General features: G+C 31.7%; 1 protein-coding gene across 5 annotated transcripts in view; it reads right to left on the reverse strand.

Moving 5' to 3' along the window:
* LOC134706584 (A-kinase anchor protein 9-like) overlaps positions 1-22,824 on the reverse strand; it is a 129,280-nt gene extending 106,456 nt beyond the window's left edge. For all 5 annotated transcript variants that reach the window (XM_063565645.1, XM_063565643.1, XM_063565644.1 and 2 more), the window contains exons 1-6: positions 22,681-22,824; positions 20,960-21,106; positions 17,888-17,932; positions 15,599-15,751; positions 14,458-14,601; positions 10,532-13,567 (exon numbers count right to left, since the gene is read on the reverse strand). In XM_063565645.1, coding sequence (XP_063421715.1) covers positions 10,532-13,567; positions 14,458-14,601; positions 15,599-15,751; positions 17,888-17,932; positions 20,960-21,106; positions 22,681-22,728 — 3,573 coding nt within the window. In that variant the 5' untranslated portion in view covers positions 22,729-22,824. The remainder of the gene's footprint in view (positions 1-10,531; positions 13,568-14,457; positions 14,602-15,598; positions 15,752-17,887; positions 17,933-20,959; positions 21,107-22,680) is intronic.
* Positions 22,825-24,868: the final 2,044 nt, after the last annotated feature.

Genomic DNA, 24,868 nt, shown 5'->3' on the forward strand with positions numbered 1-24,868 from the left:
CATCATTAAATCAGTGGAGTGAATTTGAAAAAAGTCTCCATACAAAAACGGTGATTCTATAAAAGGAAGCTTAGTCACCAATAGTTTCAAATAAATGTCAAAAATTTGAATGGCATTGTGGTATAAAAATGTTTAAAATATTTTCTCAGCTGATACTGATATTGGAAAAACAATCAGTTTAAGTTTCAAACCTACTTATCTTGAGAGAAAAAAGAAACAAACAGGTTATTTTTCGTATGCTCATAGCAGATGTAAAATTGACTCTGTGCAAACTTTTAAGGAAAAATCAACATTTAATCTCATCTGTTATGTATGCCCTTTATTCTACGGTCTTTAAATTAATTTGTTAACTCTCATTTGAAAGAACCATCAATAAGAAAGAAAACATGCATGTATGAATCAATTTTTTTTCGAAGTACAAAACAAAAACAGATCATGTAACCTGAGAACAGACTAAAGGCATTTATATGGCACATAGGTATTATAAACAGTTTATATAAGATATCCTCAACTCAGACATTATCAAGATGTCGTCAATTCAGAAACTAACTAAATATCCAAAACTTTAAAAATACTAACCAATTAAAACATCAACTCAAACACTAACCATTCATATCATTATATATTTATCAAATTTATGAACATTTCAAATATGAAATTTTTTTTAATTTAAGACAGTTGAAGAATCTTTACTTGTAGTGTCCTAAGTTTTGAAAACAACAAAAATTTAGAATTGTAATAACATTTTATCAGGATTGGTCAAAGAAAACTAAAGGGGCAAGATATGCCCATAAAATAGAACAATCACAACAGTACACTTTAAAGACATCCTGTCTTCCATGGAAATATATATCTATATTGTCCAACATAATACTTTACTATGCTGGCCAACATCATACTAAAAAATCTGCGTATTTCTTGTACACAACAATAAAACTCATTGAGAAGTTATCAGTAGCTGTAACATCTACTATAACACTACAATTGAGGATTTGGAACTCCCCAAACCATTTTATGCCTTCAGTGGACAACCTGATTATTTTTCTTTTAAATACATTGTATCATCTTTATAATGAAACGAAAAATTTAACAACAAAATTATCATAGTGCTATGCATGCTATGCAAACTTTGAGAAGCTACTTGCAACATTTAGCCAATATTTTCAAATAAAAATTAAAACAAAAAATAGATTTTTGTACTCCCAAAATTTTGATGGTTCAGAAAAGGTGCAATTTTTTTTAAAAATACAGATATGAAACAAACAAAACATGATTCTTATTGGCCAACTTAAAAATATACATGTATTAAACTTAATCCTTCTAAAAACTGGTTAACAATGAATACATTTTTTCATGGTAATAACAAAAGGAGTTTGGCAATTTCAGTCAAAACAAAACAATAAAAAAAAATCAACAAATACAAAATGTAGTTGTCAATAATTCTATGATGTTTGACTTGGAAGTGTTATTTAAATTAAAATATTGTTTTATTTTTCTTCTTTTGGTAGGATTTGAATGAAATTGCCTTAATACTGTCACCATAGGGGAGGTAAAATTACATGCATTGTCATAGTATAATGGTAAAATATCTCATATATAGAGTTAAACAGCCAAAACACAAAATTATGTACATCGTATATATCTAATAGCAATTATTGCAATTTTCATTTAAATTCTCTCATTTTATTTCTTCAAAGAAGATTAAAGTTTTATAGTTGAAAGTTTCCTAAAATATATGAAAGTGTAACAATACACAACTGAAAAATTTACAAATGATAAATTAATTTTCTAGTATTTTAGCTGTTTGGTAAAGCAAAAAAAAGCAAGATTCAAATTCGTTGATATTCTGAATGTAGGGCAAACAAGATGATAAATTTGGATCAAAGTTTTTTTGGCGTATACCCCTGATGACTGTCGGATGCATGTTCTGAAGGATGTAATTTTTCTTTCAAATAACTGATTGCTTCAGCATGTTCTTTTTCTACATTACTAAGCATTTGTTCTAATCTGTTGACATTTCCCTGTGGTCTATAACGTGACCGAGGTGTTGTTGTCTTTGATTTAGATCCTGATTTTGATCCTGAAAGTGAAGATGTATGAGGCTGAGGAGTTCTGCTTGAGGGTTTTGATCTAGCTCCTTCAAATGAGAAATCAGAGCTTTCAAAAGAGGAAGATAAAAGTTTTGAAGTGTCAGAGATTCTGTCAGAACTGTAATTCTGTTTGATTTCTTCCAACAACTGATTTTTCTGTATCTCTAATAATTCCTCTTTTTCATGCAATTTGCATTCAATTTCAGCCAGTTCAACTTCTAACAACCTTTTCTGTTTCATCAACTCTCTTTCAATCAGATCTCTATGATAGATAATTTCCTCCAATCGACTTTGTGTTGCTTTCTGTTTTTCTAATTCAATTTTCTTTTCTGTCAATTCTTTTTCAACTTCTTCCATCTCATACAGTTTAGTCTGTAGCTTAGCTTTTTCCGAGCGTAAGTTTTCTTCTGAAGTAGATTTTTCAATAAGACTTTGAGACAGATTTCCTATCTTATTTTCACTATCACTAAGTCTTTCCGCCAATTCATTTCTCTGTTGCTGTAAAAGTTTAAGCTGTTGATTAAAAGACTGATCACAATCATTTTCATCTTTATTAACATCACAACCAAGCTGTTCTCTAAGTTGGAGAACTATTGTTTCTTGCTCTTGAACTCTCTTTAACCATTTATCATTTTCATTTCTTAGCATATCATTTGTTTCCTTTAATAAAGAAACTTTCTGCTGAAGTTTTACAACTTCAGATGAGAAATGTTGTTTTACATCTTGGGACTCCAATTTAGAATCTCTATTCCATTTTTCTTTATCAAGAGCCTCTCTCAACAATGCATTCTCCTGAGTATATACAGATTTGGTTTCTCTAAGATCCTGTCTAAGTTTTGATATTTCTTCCACAATAGCAAAGTGTTTCATATCCATTTGTGAGATGTTAGCTTCCTCAGATCTCCTACTGCCTGATTCGCTTACAGCTGATGAGGTCTGAGTATTGTCATTTTTACTGTCGGAGAGCAGACTATCATTAAATTTGGAATGTGTAACAAAATTCCCATCATGATCTGTTGTGTCTGAAAGGAGACTGTCATGTGACTTTTTAAGTGTAAAAGAGTTTTCTCCACTAATTGTTGACTGATCAGATAAATTATCTTGTAATTCCATTTCTGAGGAATTAATATTTTCAGGCATGTTCAAAGTGGGTGTACTACAAGTAATGGCTGCAGGCTCATCCTTTCTTGGTTGACCAACATTTCCGAATTTGCCTGGTTTGACGGGCGATCTGACAGAGACTGGTGTCCTCTGCTGTAAGAAATGTTCCTCTAATTGTTTAATATAGGAATCTTTTTCTCTGACTGACATCTCCAAATGTTCCTGATATTGACGAAGATCGTCCATTCTATCTAATTCGTCATTTCTCTGGTCCAATTCAGTCTCATACTTTCTGATTAAAGCATCTTTGTCCTTTAACAAAGTTTCCAATTCAGTAACCCTCTCATATATACCTGACTTATTATCATAAGTGCCAGTCTCAACGTAACTAGCTGTTTCCTGTACAAGAATGTCCTCCTCTATTTTACTATCAAGCTCACTCTTGTTTTTATTTTCATCAGGAATCTTTTCTTCTTCATCATCAAATATACATGAACTACTATCTACTATGAATTCCTGATAGTCAGTACTCTCAATTTCATCCACAGAGCAAGACAATGTTTTCTTTATTTTCAACAGTTCCTTGGCTCTCAGAGCTTGAATTTCTGACTGGTACTTTTGACATTGAGTTGTCAGTTCTTGAATAACATGTTCATTTTCATATTCTGCTATTTCAAATTTTGAACATGTATCATTAATTTCATCTAAAGCTCTTTCCTTGTGACTTATTTCTGCTTCATATTTTTTGCTGTTTTCCTCATTTTCTTTCTTAAGACGATTATTCTTATGTTTTTGAATTTGTAGACTATCTGTTAGGTTAGCACATTTAATGGTCAATTCTTCCAGCTGTTTATCATCTTTTCTAGACTTTTCTTTAATTTCTTTCAAAAAAGTTTGCTTCAACGTAAGCTCTTTAAGATAGTGCTCGCACTTTTCAAATGTTTCTTGTGATACTTTTTTCTCCTTTGCCAATGAACTGTCTATATTCTCACAATTTTGCCTCAGTTTTTCAATTACAGAAGTACAAGAATTCAGTTCCTGTAGATGGTTAGTATTCTGCTCTTTATATTCTTTTTCTAACCTTTCAAATTTTTCAGTCATTTCCACCAGATCTTGTTCATTTTCTTGCTTATTTTCCAGATCAGATTCCAATTTGCAGCACTTTTCTTCATAAACACAAGCAAAAGTTTCATTCTGTTTTGCCCTTTCAAGTTCTAGTTCTAAATTTTTGCATTTCTCTTGAAGCTCAATGAAAGATCCGACCCGTTCCATTTCAGTGGAATCATGTCCAGTTGTTTGTAACTTCAACTTATATGAAGCACATTGTTGATCTAGCTGTTCTACTAATTGAACTTTTTCCTGGGCTTTCATTTCAAGATTTTGACATTTTTCTGTCAATTCTTTTATGGTAATTTCCTTTTCTTTTTCTTTTACAAATAATACCTTTAAGTCTGATCCAATTTTTGAGTTATGTGCTTCCAACTGATCTATAAGTTGTTGTTTTTCCAGTAAATTCTTTTCGTTATTTAGTTCTAATTTTTCAGTCTGTGATTCTACAGAAATACCTCTTTCATAGTTAACTCCCCTTGATTCTTTAGATTCTAATTGTTGGCCAAGTTCACGGTTTTGATTTTCAAGTTGATATTTTTGTTCCAATAAAGAACTATTTTCTACTTCTAATTTTCTTAACTGGGATTTATAAAGCACTTTCATTTCATTCAGTCTTTGCTCTTGTAGAGCTTCACCCATGCCTATTTCTATATTTTGTTGGTTGAGGCTGTCTTCTTTCTCATGTAACTCGCACTCCAAACTTTTAATCATTGATTCAAAGTGACAAGATTTTGGAACACTTTCTTTTTGCAGTGTATTATTGTCTGTCAGAGTGTTCTTAGGTGGTAGTTTTGCATTATTTTCCCTTTGACTAATGACTGAAACCTCAGTTTCAGGCTTTGTAAAAGTTTCACCAAAATCTTCACTAATATTTATGAGTTCCTGTTCAAGTTGTCTCCTTGAAAGAGACTCATTTTCGAGCTGAATTGTCAGATTTTCACACTTGCTCATAAGGTCTTGTTTTTCTTTACAATAAATGTTTTTCAAACTATCCAGTTTCTTCAATAATTTATCATTGTCCAATTTCTCATCCTTTGTAAGTTCTAATGCGAAATCGAAATGTGGAGTTACCTCCCCTAAATGAGGAGAATTTGATTGGATAACAGCAATTTCATTAAGAGTGTTTTGATCTAAGGTTTCTAAATCGCCACTGATATATTCAACAAAGAATTCACCTTGTGAATTATGTTCTGATTTTTCTGATTGAGATTCAGTGACATGATCTATGCTGAGTTGAAGATCACTCTGGGACAAGCTTGTTTGACTACTTCTAGACGAATTCCATGAGTTTCTTTTGCTTATACTACTTACTTTTAATTTCCCATCTGATGATTGTGATATTCTATCTTGTGATTTGTTAAGCTGTGACAAGGGTGTTTGATCATGGAAGAATTCTGCAACAAATTTTCCTTCAGTTTCTATGTTTTGCCCAATAAATCTATCCAATGACCGATGCCTTACATGCTTAATAAAAGAAGGATGTTTTTTATCTACTTCACTTATTTCATCACAATCCATTAAATCAGTATCCTGAGGTAGATTCAAACTAAGTGACCTAACCCTTAGAGGCAAGAATTCCTCCGTTGTTGCAATAGATTCCCTAGACTTAAATATATCATCCTTAGAACCAACATTTTCAATAAAAGCGTCAACAGTGGGGGTAGAACTAGTAGATTGTTTGACTTCTGAGAAAGATTCAGCTGCCTTTCTCAAAGCTTCTTTTACAAATGAAGCCTCAAGTTCAGTAGTTGGCGTTGACACATCTGTGTCAGGTTCATTGTGGACGTAATCCACTATTTCTGGTTTAAAACCTGGACCAGCGGAGTGAAAATCTTCTGCAATGTTTAATTCTGGTTGAAAACCAGATAACTGTACAGTATTCCTGAGTTCTTGATATTTCCTTCTTAACATTAGACATTGTAAGTTCTGACAATCATATTCAAACTGTCCACTAAGACCAGGTGGATCTTTGTCCTGGTCAAATGATGAAGAAGGAGAGAATTCCCAATCCAGTAGGAGTGACTGACTACGATATGAATGTCTTGGTTTTTCAGGGTTTAGTTTTATAGGTTCCTGAAGGAATTCTCCCTCTCCCTCGATGTTTTCTTCCATCATACTCCTAAGTTCATCCTCTAACTTGTCTTGTTGGTGATGTGAAAGCTCCACTTGTTGTAACAATGCATCTCTGGCTTCTGCCAATTCCTGTCAAGAAATTATGAACAATATATTTAATGGTCCATATAACATGTATAATGGACACATAGAAAATCATCTTTTCTAACTCTGTATTGGAAAGAAATGATAATTAATGATGCATTTAATTTTTGTTGTCAATCCCTATATTAGATGTAAATCTTTAGATGTCTTTCTGGGTTGTTTTTTTGTTGGTTTTTTTTTTTTTGCCTCATTGACATATATTCCACAACTCTTTTTATTTACAGAAATGATTTATGATCTTTTTCTTTCAAAATACTATTTTTTATTTCCGGTTGATTATTTTTTCTTCTTCTTTTCCATATGCGCTATTAAATATTGTAAAATAACAAAACCTGTTTTCTGATATATATGGCCTGTTCTCGCATTCAATGATAGTAATAAGATATTATTTGTACAATCCATCTTTCTTATAATTATGTCAATTGTTTTCTAGAACTACATTTTGATATTTTTCAGTGTTCATTTAAATCTCTTTCACAAAAAAGTTAATACATAATAATTATACATGCCTGATTTTCCTGAAGTAAGTTCTTGACAACACCACTGATATGTCCACCTCCTTTCCTTTCATCTTCCATTGTTGCCAGCTCTTGTAAGTGTGCCAACCTTTGTTTCTCCATCTCCTTTTTTAGTTTTTTCTCAAAATCTTTTTTCACTTTCTGTAATGCTTTCACAAAAGATTGATCCTTTTCAGCTCGTAAAGATTCAACCCTGTGATTAACATGTTGTTCAAAGTCCTTTTGCAAATCTTTTTGCTTCTTTTCAAATGTATGCATCAATTCAACTTGACGTTTACGAAACTGAAGTTCGTATTTTTCCTCTAGATCATATTCAATTTGCTTCTTTTCATGATCAATTCTTTGCTGAATTAAGACCTCTAACTCTTCCTCAGAAATTAATTCATCATCTTCCTCCTCCTCTTTCTTTTCATCATTGTCATTTTTATCGCTTTCCTTTATTTCCTCTGTCTCATTGACATGCACAGCTCTTTCTGTTAGTTGTCCATCAACATCTTCATGATTGTCCTGTACATGGACATCATGAGCATCTTCATTCTCATTACTGGCTGATGTAACAGATGATTCTTCACTGTTCTTAACACTTTGTTTTCTAAGTTCTTGTTCGGCAAAATATGTGTTTCTTTCCTGTTCCACACTGGCTAACTCATCAGACAAATTGTTTATCTCCTGTGACAGTCTCTCTCTCTGCTGCTTCATCTGATCATTTTCTTTTTCCAACATCTCTTTCTTATTTTTCAGCTCAAAATGATCTTCCTGAAGCTTTAATAGTGATTTTTGTGTTTGCTCAAGTTCTTCCATGAAATCTTGATGACTTTGCTGTAACTTTTCCAAGTTTTTTGTTTTTTCGCTAAGCTGGTGCATTAAACTTTCATTCTCTGTTTCAAGTTTTACTATTAAGCCTTCCCTGTCTTTGTGAACTTGTTTTAACTTTTCCAGTTCACTGCCTACTTGATCTGAGTGACATTTGTTTGTTTGAATTTTATTAGACAATACTCTATTTTCATCCTGAACTTCTTTCAATGAACTTTCAACCTTATTATTCCTTTCTGATGACTCTTTTAATTTCTGCTGTACGTTAACTTTAACTTGATCAATCTTTTCAATATCAATATTCAAGTTCTGAATATGCTTTTCGTGTGCTTCACATTTCTCATTTAAATCATTATTCATTGAAGTAAGATTTGATATTGTTTTCTGCAATTTTTCTTCAGTCTCATTACTAGTTTGTAATAGTTGAGAATATTTGGTTTTTATAGCCTTTTTCTTAAGCTCTATATTTTTACAATTTTGAAGCAATTCTTTGTTTTCATTTTGTACACAAACAAATGATTTCTCTAATTCTTTACATTTCTGAGCCAATTTTTCACAATCCAATTCCTTTTCTTTAATTAGATTTTCTAGAGATTCCAGTTTGGTACTGAGTTCATTGTTTTGTGAAGATAGATAAGATACTTCCACAGTCTCAGCCTTTTCTTTGCTTTGTTTCAAGTCAGAGTATTTGAATTCAGTATCTTTAAGGGCATTATCAGTTTGCTTACATCTATCATGTAATTCATTTATTTGTAAAGTACATGTTATCACTTTTTCCTCTAATTTCTCTATTTGCTTTTCTTTTTGTTTCAGAATCTCAGAATGATTCTTGTTCAGATTTACAGCCTCAATATCAGATTTCTCACAAGTTTCTTTTAATAAACTATTTTTCTTTTCAAGTTCACCGAAAGAACTTTCATACTCTTGATATTTATTTTTTAATGAGATATTCATATTTTCAACTTCTTGTGAGAATTTGTCACATTTTTCCTTCAATAATTTATTTTCCAATTGTACACTTTCCTTGTCTTTGATTAAATCATTTTGCTGAACCATCATTTCTTCATTTTGTTTTTCAAACATTGCACACTTTTCAGTTATCTCTTCAACTTGCTTTTCAAAGTTAAAACAACATTCTTTCATTTGAAACAGTTGATTTTCATAATCAGAGCATTTTCCTTTTTCTTCTGCCATGATTATTTCTATACTCTCACACTTATCTTGTTTCAGTTTGATATCAGTAATCAATTGTAAGTTTTCGCTTTTCAATTCTAAAAGAAAACTTTCCTGCATTGTACATTTCTCAGTCAATTTATTTAGTTCTGGTCTTAAGTGTTCCCATTGACCTAATGTTATATCTCGTTCCTGAACCAAGTCTGAGTTAACCAAATACAAATGGCTGATTTCAGATTGGCATGCTTTGCATTCATCTTGTAATTGCTCATTATCTTCATGTAATTGCTGATATTTACTTTCTAGTGCACTATTGACATTTCTAAGTTCAGTAACTTCAGTTTCCTTCTTTTCCACTAGATATTCTAAATCATTTATCTTTTCTTTCTGTTTATTTTCAATTTCTCCCACATATATTTTCCATGTATGTGTTTTAGTTTCCAACTTTTCTTCACTTTCTCTTAATTGTCCTTCTAAATCCTGAGCATGAATTTTCCACCTTTCCATATCGATGAGATTTTTACAGTTTTCCAGTGCTTGCCTTTGCAGTTCCTCATTTAGTGACTGACTGGTGACAAAAGCTTCCTCCATAGACTGTAGTGACGATTCCATGTCATGCTTTTGTTCTGATAATCTTTCCATTTCATTAAACAAGCCTGTTACTTCTGCCTTCAACTGTTGACTAGAACTAGATGCCTCTTGCCAAGAGTTCAATGCAGATTTCAAAGATTCATGCTCATCCTTTAATGCTTTTCTACTTTCTCCATATTCTGATTTTAACTTTTGGTTTTCTGATACAAGTTCAATAATTTTATCTTCTAACTTACATCTTATTTCAGAACTTTTATTGTTTTCTTCAACTTTCAAAAGCAACACTTTATTGTCATCAACTGTTCGTTTCAATTCTTTCTGTAATCGTTCATTGTGGTCACGCAAACAGTTTATTTTGTCAGAAAAGTTTTCCATGGATCCTACCAACTCGACACGATCATGCAGTATGGCCGACATATCATTTTGTGTGTCCTCTAATTTGACCTTCAGTATTGTATTCTCATTTCTCAAATGTTCTGATTGTTCATTATTCTCATTCTCATTTTCACCAACATCTGCATGATCTGTATACTCATTTGAGCTTGCATCTGCATCCTGAAAATTGTCATCATTTTTAGAACTGGAATTTGTATCTTGATGTTTATTTAGATCACTATCATGATTTTTTGATAGATTATTTGTGTTCTCACATGATTGGTGTAATGTCTGATCAGAAGATTTATTAACACTTGTCAAATTCTGAGGGTCCTCGCGTTTACTTTGATCCAAATTTTCAGCTTGTTTGCAACATTTATCATCATTTTGACTGGCAATCATTTGAAAATCGAAAGTATTAAAATTAGAAGCAACTAAATCATGAACAGAATTTTGCGGTAACTGAATAACTGAATTAACACAAACAGACGAACAAACATTCATAACTTGACCATGGCTGGTCGGCATGCAGGTTGATCTTACCGTGGTTGACTGGTTGGCTGCACTCTGCTGTGTTATTTCACCTTCAGGGACTAGCAAGTTCTGAGGTCCATCATCTCTCACCAAAGTTTCACCATCTGCTGTCACTTCACATTTCACATCATTGTCATGTTCTGAAATTGGAAGTAATTGCTGATTGGTTAATAATAAATCATGTGACTTTTTACTTGACATCAGTTCATTTACATGAATGTTCACTACTGAGTCAGAGATCTCATTATTTTCCATTGCTGACACTTCCACAAACCTGTTCTCAAGGTTTTCTTTGTCACCGCTGACAGTCTGATTTAGTACAGAAAGTTCAAATACTTGCTGAGATAACCTTTCACTTTGAATTCGTAGAGTTTGTTCCCTTTCATTCGTTTCTTGCAAAGACTTATTCAAACTGTCATTTTCTTTCCATAGCTGTTTACTTTTTTCAACTTCAGTTTCCATGGTTTTCATCTGAGTTTGAAGACACTCAAGTTCTTTACATAAATTATCATTTTCCTCCTGTTTATGTAAAAGTATATTCTTATGTATTTCTATATTTTCTAAGTTTTCACTTTTCAATTTTTCACTTTGAGAACTTAGATTTTTAGTATTTGATTGAGCAATTTCTAATTTCTCTTGAAGTGTTTTCAGTTTATTACACACTGTAATCGACGTATTTGAATCACTTTGAGATGGTCCCTCATTCTGAGTCATTTCATCTAACATACTGTTAACAAATGTTAAATCATTCTGAAGTGCAAGCTTTTCTTCCTCTACAGTAGCCAATGCTGTTTCAGCTAACTGAACTTTTTCATTCATGTTAACAATATTTTCCTCTAGTTCTAAATAAGAGGTCTCTATCTTTGATTTTTCAGCCGATACATTGACAATCTCAGAACGACATGACTGTAATGCTTGCTCCATATCATTTTCATAAGTAACTTTTATGTTCTGGATAGTCAGTTTAAGTTCATGGTTCTCATGTTGAAGTTTGCTTATTTCCGCTATGAGATCACCTTGTTTTGAGTCTTCAATAGAATCGGCTATATCACCGTCAAGAGAATCAGCTTCCATATCACTAACCACATGTAATGCCAGTTCTGACTGATGTTCTAATTCTTCCTGAACAAAACTATCAAATGACAGAGCTGAGTGTGCATCTGACTGTACAACCTCAGCATTCTCAATGTCTTTTGTTTCATTCTGAGAGACAACTTGATTAGACACAGAATTGCTCAAAGATAAAGATGCCTCTTCATGAGTTATTGTTTCCTTCTGGAAACTTTCTTCAACAGGTTCTTGAATGTGAAGATGTGATGTTAAGTCATCAATGTCATTGGTTAATTTCTTAATTGAATTCTCTTTCTGTTTAAGAATTAATTCAGTGTCTTGTTTTGATTTTAGTTCAACCTCTAGAGTTTCCACTAAACTTTCAAGTGATTTGGTTTTCACCTTATAAGTATCCACCTCAGCTGTAGCCTGATTTAGACTATTAGTTAGTTTAGTAACTTCATCTTTATGTAAGTCAATACTTTCTAACAAACATTTGTTTTCCTTGGTTAAGTCTTCTATTTGTTGTGTCTGTATAGGAGACTGTTCTTGGAATGCTTGGTTTTGATTGGACAATATCTCTAGCTCCGCCTTTAACTCCATGACAACATCCTGCTGAATATTCATTTTATTATTGAGTTCATCATTTTGTGTTTGATACACATTACATTCATGTTGTAATTCATTGTACTGGGTAGTTAACCCTTCATAGTCAGTAAGTTGCTGTTCATATTCCACAAATTTATCTCTGTATTCTTCACACTGTCTTTGAGCATTTGTACATTGTTCTGTCATATCACTTAGTTCTGATAACACGCTTTCATGTTTTGATTCATACTCCTTAACACGCTCTTCAAAACTTTTGATTTCCTGCTCAGATTTTCCCAGTTTTTCCTTTATTTTTTCATATTCTTTTGTCTGTTCTTCATAATTTTTCACTGCATCTTCTGATGTTTTCAATTGTTCTTTGATCTTATTCAAGTCTTCATTTAGAATTTCACACTTGATATCATAGTCTTCAATCCTTCCCTGCATCATTGCAATGTTTACTAAAGCTTCCTCATACTGTTCTGTCACTTGTTTTAATTCCATCACTATCTCCTGGGAGTCGACCTGGAATCTGGCAGGTCTATTACCTCCCTTTACTTTCTTTTCCAACTCCTCTACATTTTTCTGTGCATTAGCATAGTCTTTTCTAATTGAATCTAATTCAGAAGTCAGATTTAAATTTTTCTCATTCAATTCCTTGATTTTAATGTTTGATTCAGAGTGTTCATCCTCCTGAACAGGTTCACCTCCATTACTTACTGGATGATCATGTTGTGTGGATTCTAATTGGGAGCTTAATATATCAATCTGTTTACTTAAAGTCAAATTTTCTTTTGAAAGTTCATCTTTTTCACTTTGAATTTGAACACATTTTGAATTAATTTCAGTTAATTTTGATTGAAGTTCTGAAATCAATAAATCATTACAATTAATTGTTTCAGTTAATTTCAGTTTTTCTTCTTCAATAGAATTATCACTTTCAAGTTTTGCACAAATTTCCTTAAAATTGTTTAATTCACTAGTCAATTTTTCAACTTCAACATTATAATGTTTTGACAATTCATCTTTCATTAAGGCTATCTGATTTCCATATGTTTCTTCCAGTTCAAGTCTGACCTTTTGAACTCTGTCTTCGACATCTGAATATGAATTAGATACTGTGACTGAACCATTTACACTTCCTTGTCTTCGGATGTCCTCTGCATCTGACATTAGACTTTTCACAACTTTAGAACTTTCTGCTTCTTTTTGTCTTGAGGCCTCATATGAAGTTTTCAGATTAATATATTCATCAGAAATGGCACCAACTTTGTCTGATAGCTGATTAACAAGTGTATCTTTGGCTTCAATACATTTTTGCAAAGCTTCAATTTCATGTTTGGCTTCCAGTAAGGCTTGAGAGGACATCAACTGTTTGCTGTTCTGAGATTCCATTAATTTGCCAGCCTGGAATGTGAAAAGAATAGTCTCATGAGGAAATTGTTAAATGGACTTCTGAAACTAATATATAAATAGAAAGAATCTTATATTGGATACAAATTTGCATACTAAATCTGGTTTCTGCACGGTTTCTTATATTTAGGTTTATGGTTTTAAAACTTGGAAATCTTGCATCAATGATATAGAATTTCATGCTTTTATCTTGCAAGAAAAATTGGTTTCCAACAAAAAACCATACTTTCACAGTAGTAACTCATGTGTCAAACAATATTAATTTTTTTAGAAGTTCCTATTATAACTGGTCCCTCATAGATTTTCAAAATAATTTTATGATTTTTTGGGGGTTCTTTTTCTTTTGAAACAAAAGTTGGACTATCAAGACTAGACCATGAAGCTTTACACTTTAGAAACATAACCAAGATTGTATAAGACTCTGAACTGGCTACATTGTATTGCCAATTGAACCTCTATAGTCCTTTTCATATTGTACTTTCACCAGTTTCAATTTTTTTTTAGAAATAGTGTCAATCAGGTGAGAGCTCGAGTGTGGTGGAAATCATGAGGTTGATAATGAATATAAATATAATGAAAATCTGGCAAAAATTGTACACCTGAGATCGGTCAGACGGAGGCACAGTATTTCCATGTCCCAAGCAACACGTTACGTGGGGGACAATAATATATATTATATTTCTTAAAAAGGCTTTAATGAACTAAAATGTTCCTACTGATTACCAAAAATAGAGAAAAAGTACTTCTTGTGCCTTTTACATGGGGTGTCTCTTTCCATTTGTAGTAGTTTTCTGATATATATTGCCATCTGGCATATTTTTTTTTAAATCTAAAAATATGATAGTGAATCTGATAAGACTAGAAAGCCACAAGCCATGACATACATTAATTAATTGTGCCTGAAGTTGTTGTACATGATGTGTTAGTTGTTCTGCTTCTGATTGTAAACTGGCTGTAGACTGTAATCTTGTTGTCAACTGTCTTATTATTTCATCCCTCTTACTGATAGCTACTTCCATTTCACCAATCTGAAATTAAAAAGGTAAATACATCACAACTTGTTCTATAATCAATTTTCTTTAAACTGTTTATGTAAACATCATGACCTCACTGTCTTTCATAATTTTGAACATCACATATTCCTTGACGAAAATATATATTACAATCATTTCAGAGTAAAATCTGTGATTTGTGGAGTTACACTGCTATACTCCCAAATCAGTGGTAAAATTTCATGAATCTTCTCTCCCTGGATGAAACGTTGGTAATTGCAGTTATGATCATCGTGTCATGTTAAGTTTTTAGTTACTTCTGTTGCATTCTGTTATGAATTCTTGCATTTTAACCATAACAGATACTTCTGACTCATAGTTGATAGTTACTTAGCCACTGATCATTTAGAAACTTCTGTCCCAAGTTTCATAAAATTCACTGAAGAAAAGTTCAAAGAGCAAAATATTTAAGATATTTGTTTTTAGAAATACAGTCTGTGTTATTGTTTTTCATACACCCTCATGGTATTTTATGAAAATAGAACAGAAGTGTCTTCAACATCAATAAAGGGCATCTGAAGAAAAGAGTTTGTATATCTTACAGCTAATTTCCTAAAGCATGTAGAGCAAGACTTTAGTTAGCTTTCTTGCTTTGTTTTTATATTGTACAATCATTAGGATAACACCCAATTAAATTCAAATATTATATATATACAGGTTAAACTATGCCTAAATATATTGTTTAAAGATGTCAATCTTATTTACAAAGCTTGTATAAACAATTATACAAACAAAGCAAGCAAGCCAACCAAAGTTTTGCTTTACATGCATTAGGAAATTAGCTGTAAATACTTTCCACATTTTACTGATGAATGGGCTTATCCTCTGGCACTCAAAACATACACTTTTACTGTAACAAAAGTAATATCAGGCAATACACAGGGTTTCCCTGAACCATTTCAGATTATTTTATCTTTCATATAAGTGTAATCTTCAACATACAATACAATTGGTGTGAGTTTTATCAAAATACCTTATGTGCCGAGTCAGATTCTTTGAACTTGGTGTTTTCACTGATCACCCTGTCTAATGCAAGTTGCTTCCCTTCTAAAGATTCCTCTAATTCTGCTATTCTCTCTATAGCATGCTTTAACTTGGTCTGTACCTTAAACAAGGACTTGGAATCCTGGCAAAACAAATCATCAGTCTAGGTAATGACAATTTATATAGGTGAACAATAGTAACTGTTAACATTACAGATAAAGACAGAAAGGAGTAGGTTCAGTAAGACCCCTTTTTGGCCTCAAAATATAGCAGTTTTAGAAAATTGTGAATAAATAATCATTGAGATATTCATTGAAAAGTAGCATGCTTCTGCTACACCAATACGGGCTGTTTTTGACAATACAATGCACATATATCGAGTACTAGCATCATTAAGTCATGCTTAATTACAGAAATCATCACATTTTTAGCATTTTAGTTAAATTTTAGGTTTCCGTCTTAAATGAAAGTGTCCGCATTTGTGTTCAACCATAATATTTAAATGTTAGTTGTATTTGATGATAATACATAACATATATAAAGGTTGAGGATGAACACGGATGCGGCCACTTTCATTTTTGACAAAAAACATCTGAAAAGAGACAATATTTGGCATATTTGATAGATTTTTCATAGTTAACCTTGAATAGGAGCGTTTTTAATGACTTAATCAGTTAAAATCTTTCAGATAAACTGATTGAATCAATTGAAATAGACACTTTAGTGTTAAAAAAGTGTCTTCAATCTTTCGTTAGATGAACTTGAAAATTGAGGCTGAAATCAGCCCTTACCGGACCTACTCCTTTTAATCTGACGCCCTTATTACACTCTGTATACTAAGCCATGTTCAAATATGTTTGACATATGGACAAACTTACTGTTCATATTCTGGTTATTTTAATTGTGATCCTAATAAAATATACACAGTTTAGCAGCTTACATAAACTTTATTATATATTGATTATCAAACAATATATATTTACCCTACTATTAGTTTTAAAATTATCAAATAAGAAAATCATATGTACATAATACACTGGGAGGAAACAGGAACAGCCAATAATTTTTAAGGTATTTTTGTATGCTTCTATTTCATGTACTTATAAAAATACTGTATTTGTCCTCTTAGAATCGAAATAATTCCTTCATGTCATGTTCTATGCTCATTTTAACATGGACAGGCCTTATTTTTACCATATTTTACACATCATTAATGCTCAGTGTAAAATATTAAAATAAGCATAGACCATGACATGAAGAAATTATTTCATCATTTAAAATTTCGTTCTTGATTATCTCCACTGTTGCTAGTTAGACCATTTGGAAAATTTAAGTGAAGATTCACGAGTTTTATAACTGCAGCTGGAAGTCCCAAGTCAGGGGCCTGTAATTCAGTGATTGCAGTTTGTTATTGTGTTACATATTTGTTTTTCTTTATTATTTTTCACAAAATAACAATATTTCTATATTATTATTTCATGGTGTTGGGTTTTGTTTTAAACTCTCCTAGCAGAGTCTTATACAGTTTTATGTAATTGTGAAATCAGTAGTTTAGTGTAAAACAAAGAGTTTTTCAATTCTTATAAACTTATTAGTGCATACATTCAGAACACTTTTTTGGTTCTTATTATTAATAAGTAAAAAAACTGTGAATCATGCAGGTCATAGGAGATCAGTGGTAAGTGCTTGGCTATTCTAATGCTGCAAATTGTGTTTTGATCTGGCAATAATTCTGGACAATAAAAAAATATGAACATACAATGTATACAGCATATGAAACATTTGGAACTAAATGCAAAAAATTAACACATAAGCACAGATGACGATTGCAATTTGCAATAAACAAATAAAAAAAACAGAAGAATCATGGATGCATCAGCTGCGATATTTTGACTTTGTAGAAAAACAAATATTTTTTTATCAGGATCTATAAAAACAAATTTGGACTAAGGCTTGTTGATAGAGACTAAAAAGTTTGCTTACAATTTATGTCAAATGATGGAAAACTAAATTTATTTCTCCTAATTTTAGTAAATCAAAAGGCTCCTGTGAACTTTTGACCATGTGACTTCAAAATCAAAAGGGGTATTTTGTATCAAAACTCATATTATCCATCACAATATATAAAGATTTGACTTATACTAAATTTACAGACCTAAAAAGGTATTGGCATGAAAAAAAGTTTTATTTGACCTTAGAAGAAAAACAAGTAAAACAATAAAAACGCATTGAACTTCAAAATTATAAATATATGTAATAATGTTTAGATAATACTAACTTGTGTACACATGGTTTCATCTTCTGATGTCATATTTTGATCACTCTGTAGAAATAAAACATGCAGTAAACTAAATAGTGATACAGTACATGCACATTCAATACCAAATTGGAAACAAAGCAAAAACTAAGGAACACAACATGTTTATTGTTTTGTATTATAGAGGTACATTGTTAAAGATTTATAAAATAAATAAGTTTTTTTATAACCTAAGTTGCAGTATATAAAAAAATAAAAAAAGTTCTGGTTTCACAAACTGTGCTAAATAGATTTTGTATCGGTTTATATGATCATGAAAAAAACATCATGATCATATGTCGTTAATGATAGGCATGATGGTACATTGTGTAAGTAACATATGGTCTAGTTTGGATACAATATTATGCCAAACTTCAAATTCTACATGTATGTCAATTTTTTATTTTATGATAAAATATTGTCATACATAACAAGTCTCAGTAATCAAAGAGCTGAACAGCTCTGAGTGGAAAGACGGCCCTTGTTTCTATTTAATTATGTTTTTGGAAAGGGGGGTATCTTTTGATAGTTTTCATATGAAGAATGAAAAAGAGAACAGCTAAAACATGTAGAAAGGTTGACAATATTGAAATCAATTGTTGTTTATGTAATTTCATTTCCTTAGTTTAGGATTCAATTTGGACCAATGGAAGAGATCTGCATCTTCTAAATCTAAACATTTGATTGAAGTTGATAGCTAATTATCTAAAACTCAACTGAATTCTGTCATTTCACAACAACTACAATATTTTTTGAAATCTTGATTGTGTACCACTGAACTGCAGACTAGGGCCATTTTCCATTTTTTGTGACAGTACTCTTGGATTTTAAAGTTTTTTCTTTAGAAAGTGTGGACTGTTTTAAATTTCCATTGTTAAAGTTCCGAGTTACAACTCTCATCACAGGGAAACAGGTACTAATAAAAAAAACAATATGAGTGATGTAAACTGTGTGAAGCTTGTTTCCAAACATTAATTTTGAAATATTTGTAAATAATGAATATGTTTAAACTACAAAATGCAAATTTGATTTTTTTTTTTTTTTTTTTTACCATTACAATGATTATGTAGGTACACAAAAAATTAGTTTTAAATAGAATATAAAATTGAGAATGGAAATGGGGAATGTGTCAAAGAGACAACAACCCGACCAAAATAAAAAAACACAACAGCAGAAGGTCACCAACAGGTCGACTACTAATCCAATGAAATGTCACATTTGAAGTGTTTAAATACATTAACTTTTATTTTAGTGGATAATTACTCATCAATCGAGGTGCTCCTGAATTGGAGGAAGATTCTCAGAATTTTTACAGAAAAAAATGGTCTCACTAATTAGCGACAAGAAGAATTTTAGCGACAAGAAGCGACAAGAAGAATAATTTGTTCTTGTCGCCAAATAGTCTTCTTGACGCTTCTTGTCGCTTTTTGACGCTTCTTGTCTCTGATTAGTGAGACCTGAAAAAAGTAATAAAATCGTTTCTTTCCCCTGTCTCATGTAACCCCACGATCTTTGTTTATTTTGAAAGTTGTTGACCTACAAATTAAAGTATTGTATGTTGATGTTTAAATCATCTACAGTAAACAATATTATGTTTAGATTTAACAAATATAAATTTGTAATTAGTGCACGATCTCTAAGAATGATTTAAATAACCAGTGAACTGGTGAAGGATATCCCTGCTTCTTCCAAGAATGACGTCACTATAAAATACAATGTAGGTTGGATATATTTAGAATATCTCGTCATGCTATTTTTTACGGATTGTAAAATAAACGTAAATAGTGTAAAGGAGAGTTCAAGATACGATAATTTCGTGAGAAACAGAAGGGAAATGTGTAAAAAAGTGTTTTAAGTCAAACTATTCACTTCTTGGTCTCCTTCTCTTCAATCTAAGTAAGATTTGTTGGGGGGTTTTCCACACTATAACAATTAACATGTATAAAAACAAAATGAATGATGTGAGGGAGTGTCACTCTGGTCAACCCCATAGGGGATTGACGGCTTGAAGCCGTCTTTCCCCAAAAACAGGCCAGACACTAACAAAACTAATAAGGTTTCTATTGGACTAGGTCAACTAAAATTTATTGGAACACAGGAAATAACACAAGCTTTAAGCCAATATCAAATCTTGTAGCTCATTTTTAATGCAACACAAATAAAATGAAGTAGTGATGAGACATGCTTATATCACACTGAGTCTATACTGACACAACAAAACAGAAGCTATCTTGTTTTTTATTTTTGCTAACATTGTTAGATAACATCAAACATTTGGCATTAAATAAATAATTAAAGTGCAGATTGGAATCTTTACCAAGATCTTTGAAGTGCAGTTTTAATTTTAATTGAATAACACTTTTATTACAAGAGTTAGACAAGTCTTAACTGCAAAGACATCATGCAAATTTCAAAAAAAATGTACATGTAAAAGATGACCATCTGGTTTCTTTGCTTAAGTCTTTTACATCAACAAATGGGTAACTACCTCAAGTTAAAGATACAATAATCATTCAGAGAAAAGAACTGTTTATTGAGGAAAAATAGATACTGTAAATTGAGAAATTATTGCGTGGATTTATCAATGCGATTTTGTCATTTTAAAATGAAACGGGATTTTAATTTTTGCTTAGTTCAGATAAAAGATTACAAAATGGAGTTTTAATTATTGTGTTTAATAACAACTATGTCGCATTTTTCGCAGTAATAAAAAACTCACAATAATTTCTGAATTTACGGTACACACACCTCGCCATACTGATTGTGATGTTTATCTTCATTAATACATATATATGCAGTGTTCTTATTAGGTTATTTTCTAGGGTTTTAGAACTGAGCTAGGAAAAATCTTTTTTGTTTCTAAATGTGTTTGTATGTACAGTACATTATGTCTATTTTGAAACTATAAAACCTTTTCTACTTTCTTAGAATGTAAATATATAACTACATAGTCTACGTATATTGTATGATCCTTAAAAGATTGAATATTTCCCCGAGGTTTTATATTTGAATACAGAAACAGAAAAAGAAAACAACATCTTCCCAGCTACTTACATCTTCAAACAATGGGACATCACTTGAACTGGACTGATCAACAGAGCTGATAGATGAATCTCCCCCTGCTACTGTTTCATCTCCATGGTGATGATGATGATGATGACTGTGTTTCTTTTTACTCTTCTTCTTCTGAAATGCTGCCAACTGAAAATAAAACTTTATTATATTCCTTTGATGTTAATTATAACAACTGAAATCATTTAAATCAAACAAGAGGATAACATAATTAAAGCGTAAATATTTTACATCATTTTATATTTTAAATTGTATCATGTTTTTATCATATCATGTATGTATGATTGAAGATTAAAGTTAAATAAAGACAATGTTGAGTTTTCAACATGTGTTCCCTATTTACAATGCTTGTATATTCTGACAGGTGTACAAAGTTAAAGGTGATTATTGGCTGTTATTGTAGCCATTAAAACAAAGGATATGAGTAAATCCTGTGCTTGCATTTCCTATCATGATTTTCTTGATAGAGGGTTGCTGCTCACAAGGAAGCTATTAATCCAAGAGTTCCAAATGGTGAAGTTGAAATCATCCCTTCGTAAATTTTACGGACACCATCACGAGTTGGTTAACCATTATGGAATAACCATTTCACAAATGATATCGGATATGTTCCTTACGTTGTAACTACTATCCCCTTCCCTTTCATGAATGTGACCTACCGAATTAGACTATTTACTGGATTTGTTATCACATAAGCAACACGATGGGTGCCACATGTGGATCAGGATCTGCTTATCCTTCTGGAGCACCTGAGATCACTCCTAGTTTATAGTTTTTGGAGTTTGTGTTGTTTATTCTTTAGTTTTCTATGTTGTGTCATGTTTACTATTGTTTGTCTGTTAGTCTGATTTCATTTTTGGCCATAGCGTTGTCAGTTTGTTTTAGATTTATGAGTTTGACTGTCCCTTTGGTATCTTTCGTCCCTATTTCATCATTTGATTTTTTTCTATATTTTTATATAACTTAGCATCGTCTTCTCACTTGATGTTTCACATTGTGTTTACTGTGTATCTTCAATATCTATTCAGAGTTTGGTATTTTGGGGATTTTGCTTTTTCATACAATGACTCTGCCTATTCAAAACAGTACATGATTTTTGGGTACACACATTTAATATCTTAAACATATTGCGTTATATTTAATAGAAACTACACTAATAGTCTAGACAATTTCTTTGTTTACATTGAACATGACGGCATAACTTTAATAACGTCACAAGTAAAATCCCTTACAACTGAACCAAAAACAAAAATCGGAAACATGTTGTTACGGTATATCTGTTTCTTTTTTTTAACAAATATTAAAAGTTACAAAAAAATAATTCATACAGACTTTGTCCCCATTCACAGGTAATGCCTGCCTCATATTATTTCTATGAGTAAAGAATTGTCGCATAAAATAAAAATAAGCCACTGAACTTGAGTAGTAACGGTTGGTGAATTTGAAGATTGTGCATTGTTTATTGACAATGTATATATGGCTGCTGTTGCAGTTGCAGTTATTACTGGCAAACCTGGTACATATTGTAAACATTACTATGACATGTTTTCAATATCTCTTTATCTATATGTTGTTCTAGCTCGGTATGCCATCATATGCCATATGATATGGTGTCTAAGTTCATTCCCCCTTTTTAAAACATGCCCTAAAGTTCATAGCTTTTCGGGTCTATTGTTTAGTGACATCATTTCATAATAAATAACCTTTTCCTTTCCAGCTCGAAGCTTTTTATTTCGTTCTTCTTCGTCCATTTTAAAACTTTTTATTACGTGTCTGGGAATATTTCTTCAAGCCAATGGCGCTCATTCTTATTTTGGTCAATAGATGGCGCACTTGGAGAAATTTTAAGAACCAAAACAGCATCCGACTACATCCACGCTTCAGTTCTGTACTTTAATCTTTTATCTTTCATGTTGTTTGAGACAAAATTCAATTCAATTTTGTTTGTTAGACAACTGATTCAATTTTGGTACTTGTGATCACTTGTGTGAGACAAAATTTAATTTTGTGTTTATTTTTGTGTAGACACTTTGAGTTTTTAAAAGAAGTGAAGATTTTTTGGAAAAAAAAGTTGTTTCCAGTTTTTGGTTTTTGGAGAGAAAAATAATTAGTTTTTGATTCTGAGAAAAAAGTTGTTTGTTTCACCCTCAGCTGCCACTATATGTAATGCTAAAATTGAAAGAAAAAAAATGTTTTTGACTTGTCGTGAAAAAAAAAACATAGCCCCCCAGAAAATCAAATGGTTGCTGACTAACTGCTTTGTTAATCTATGAATTGCTAAGTTTCTGGCCCAATTCAGGACCCTTTGCCCTTAAGTAGTTCTGCATGGTTTTTTTTTTTAATTTTAGTTCATTTATATGTTTGGGAATTTAGTGTGAAGGCAATTTTCACTGAACTAGTACACAATTTTATATAGGGGCAACTGATGACCACCTCTGTGTACGGGATTTCCCCGCTTCGTTCAAGACCCATTGTTGGCCTTCGGCTGTTGTCTGCTCTTCTGTCGGGTTGTCAGTTGTCTCTTTGAAATATTCCCCATTTCCATTCTCAATTTTAAAGTAAAACAAGTTCTTGTAAATCGACATTATAATTACATTACACACTAACAAAACTTGATGACAAACAAACACACACGCATATCAAGGCAACACATAAGATAAGACAAGAGATAACAAGCAGACAAGACTGTGTGACGATTTTGAAATTATAAGCAAAATAGAATAATACTGAATGAATGAATGAATATTTTATTTGCGAAAGCATAAATAATATGCTATGGCAATACATGAACAAGTATATATAATCGGTGACAAAACAACAGATAGCAGAGAACAATACATAATATAATAAAGGTACAATTAATTCACAATACATGATCTAATTTTCCAAGCATATTTCAGATAGTTACACAGTTTAGTTCTGATTGATTTTGATTTTGCTTGAAGTAAATGAAAAAGTTTAAAATTATTTGGCCGCGTAAGAACATGAATATTTTGGCAAATGTTCTTGTCTCACAGTTCTGTAAGCTGGACATAAAAGTATAAAGTGGTATTCATTTTCAATACAAGCCATATTGCAGCATATACATAGACGCATATGTCAAGGAATATTTTTATATCGCCCTAATTCCAAATTCAGTTTCAAAGTACCACTTCTCAATTTTGTAAGTAAGTTACTATTAATAAAAAAATCTAAATAATTCTCTACTACAAAGTCTGTTTTGAGGTGTTTATAAATATATAGTTTTTCACAATCATTTATTGATGCATACCAAGTTTGTAAATACTGGTCCTTTATACGAGTTTTTATAACATCTAACTGTATATTTACATAATTCTGTGCAGTCCAAACATAGTTCAAACCAAGTTTAAACAATAAATCACGAACACTAGACGCCCAGTTCTTTTTACCCTTGTTTGCATCTTCTAATAAAAGTTGGTAAACATCATAAACAATAGGTGGCTTATTTACAATAATATGAAGCCAATATTTCAAAATAATTTGTTTTCTTGAGACATATATAGGCAAATAAACAAGTTCACCACATAAAAAACTTAAAGGAACATTTTTACCTAGTTTTAAAACAATCTACAGAAACGGTTGTGTATTTGGTCTATATCATTTGCACGGTGAAAACCCTATATTTCAGATGCATAGTTCAATACGGAACCAACCATACTATCGAACAGTACACATCCTTGACTTGCGGATACAAACACATGTTTTAAAGAGTTCAGAAGTGACGAAAGCGCTCTTGATCCCTGTTGAGATAATCTTTTTTGGGTATGTAAAAAATTTCCATTGTAATGAAGTAGCATACCCAAATACACGTAAGAGTCCACTATCTGTAGTTCTTTACCTTCATACACGAAACTGAAGTTAGCTCGCTGC

This window comes from Mytilus trossulus, chromosome 2 (assembly GCF_036588685.1).
Source record: "Mytilus trossulus isolate FHL-02 chromosome 2, PNRI_Mtr1.1.1.hap1, whole genome shotgun sequence".
In the NCBI taxonomy this organism is placed as follows: Eukaryota; Metazoa; Mollusca; class Bivalvia; order Mytilida; family Mytilidae; genus Mytilus; species Mytilus trossulus.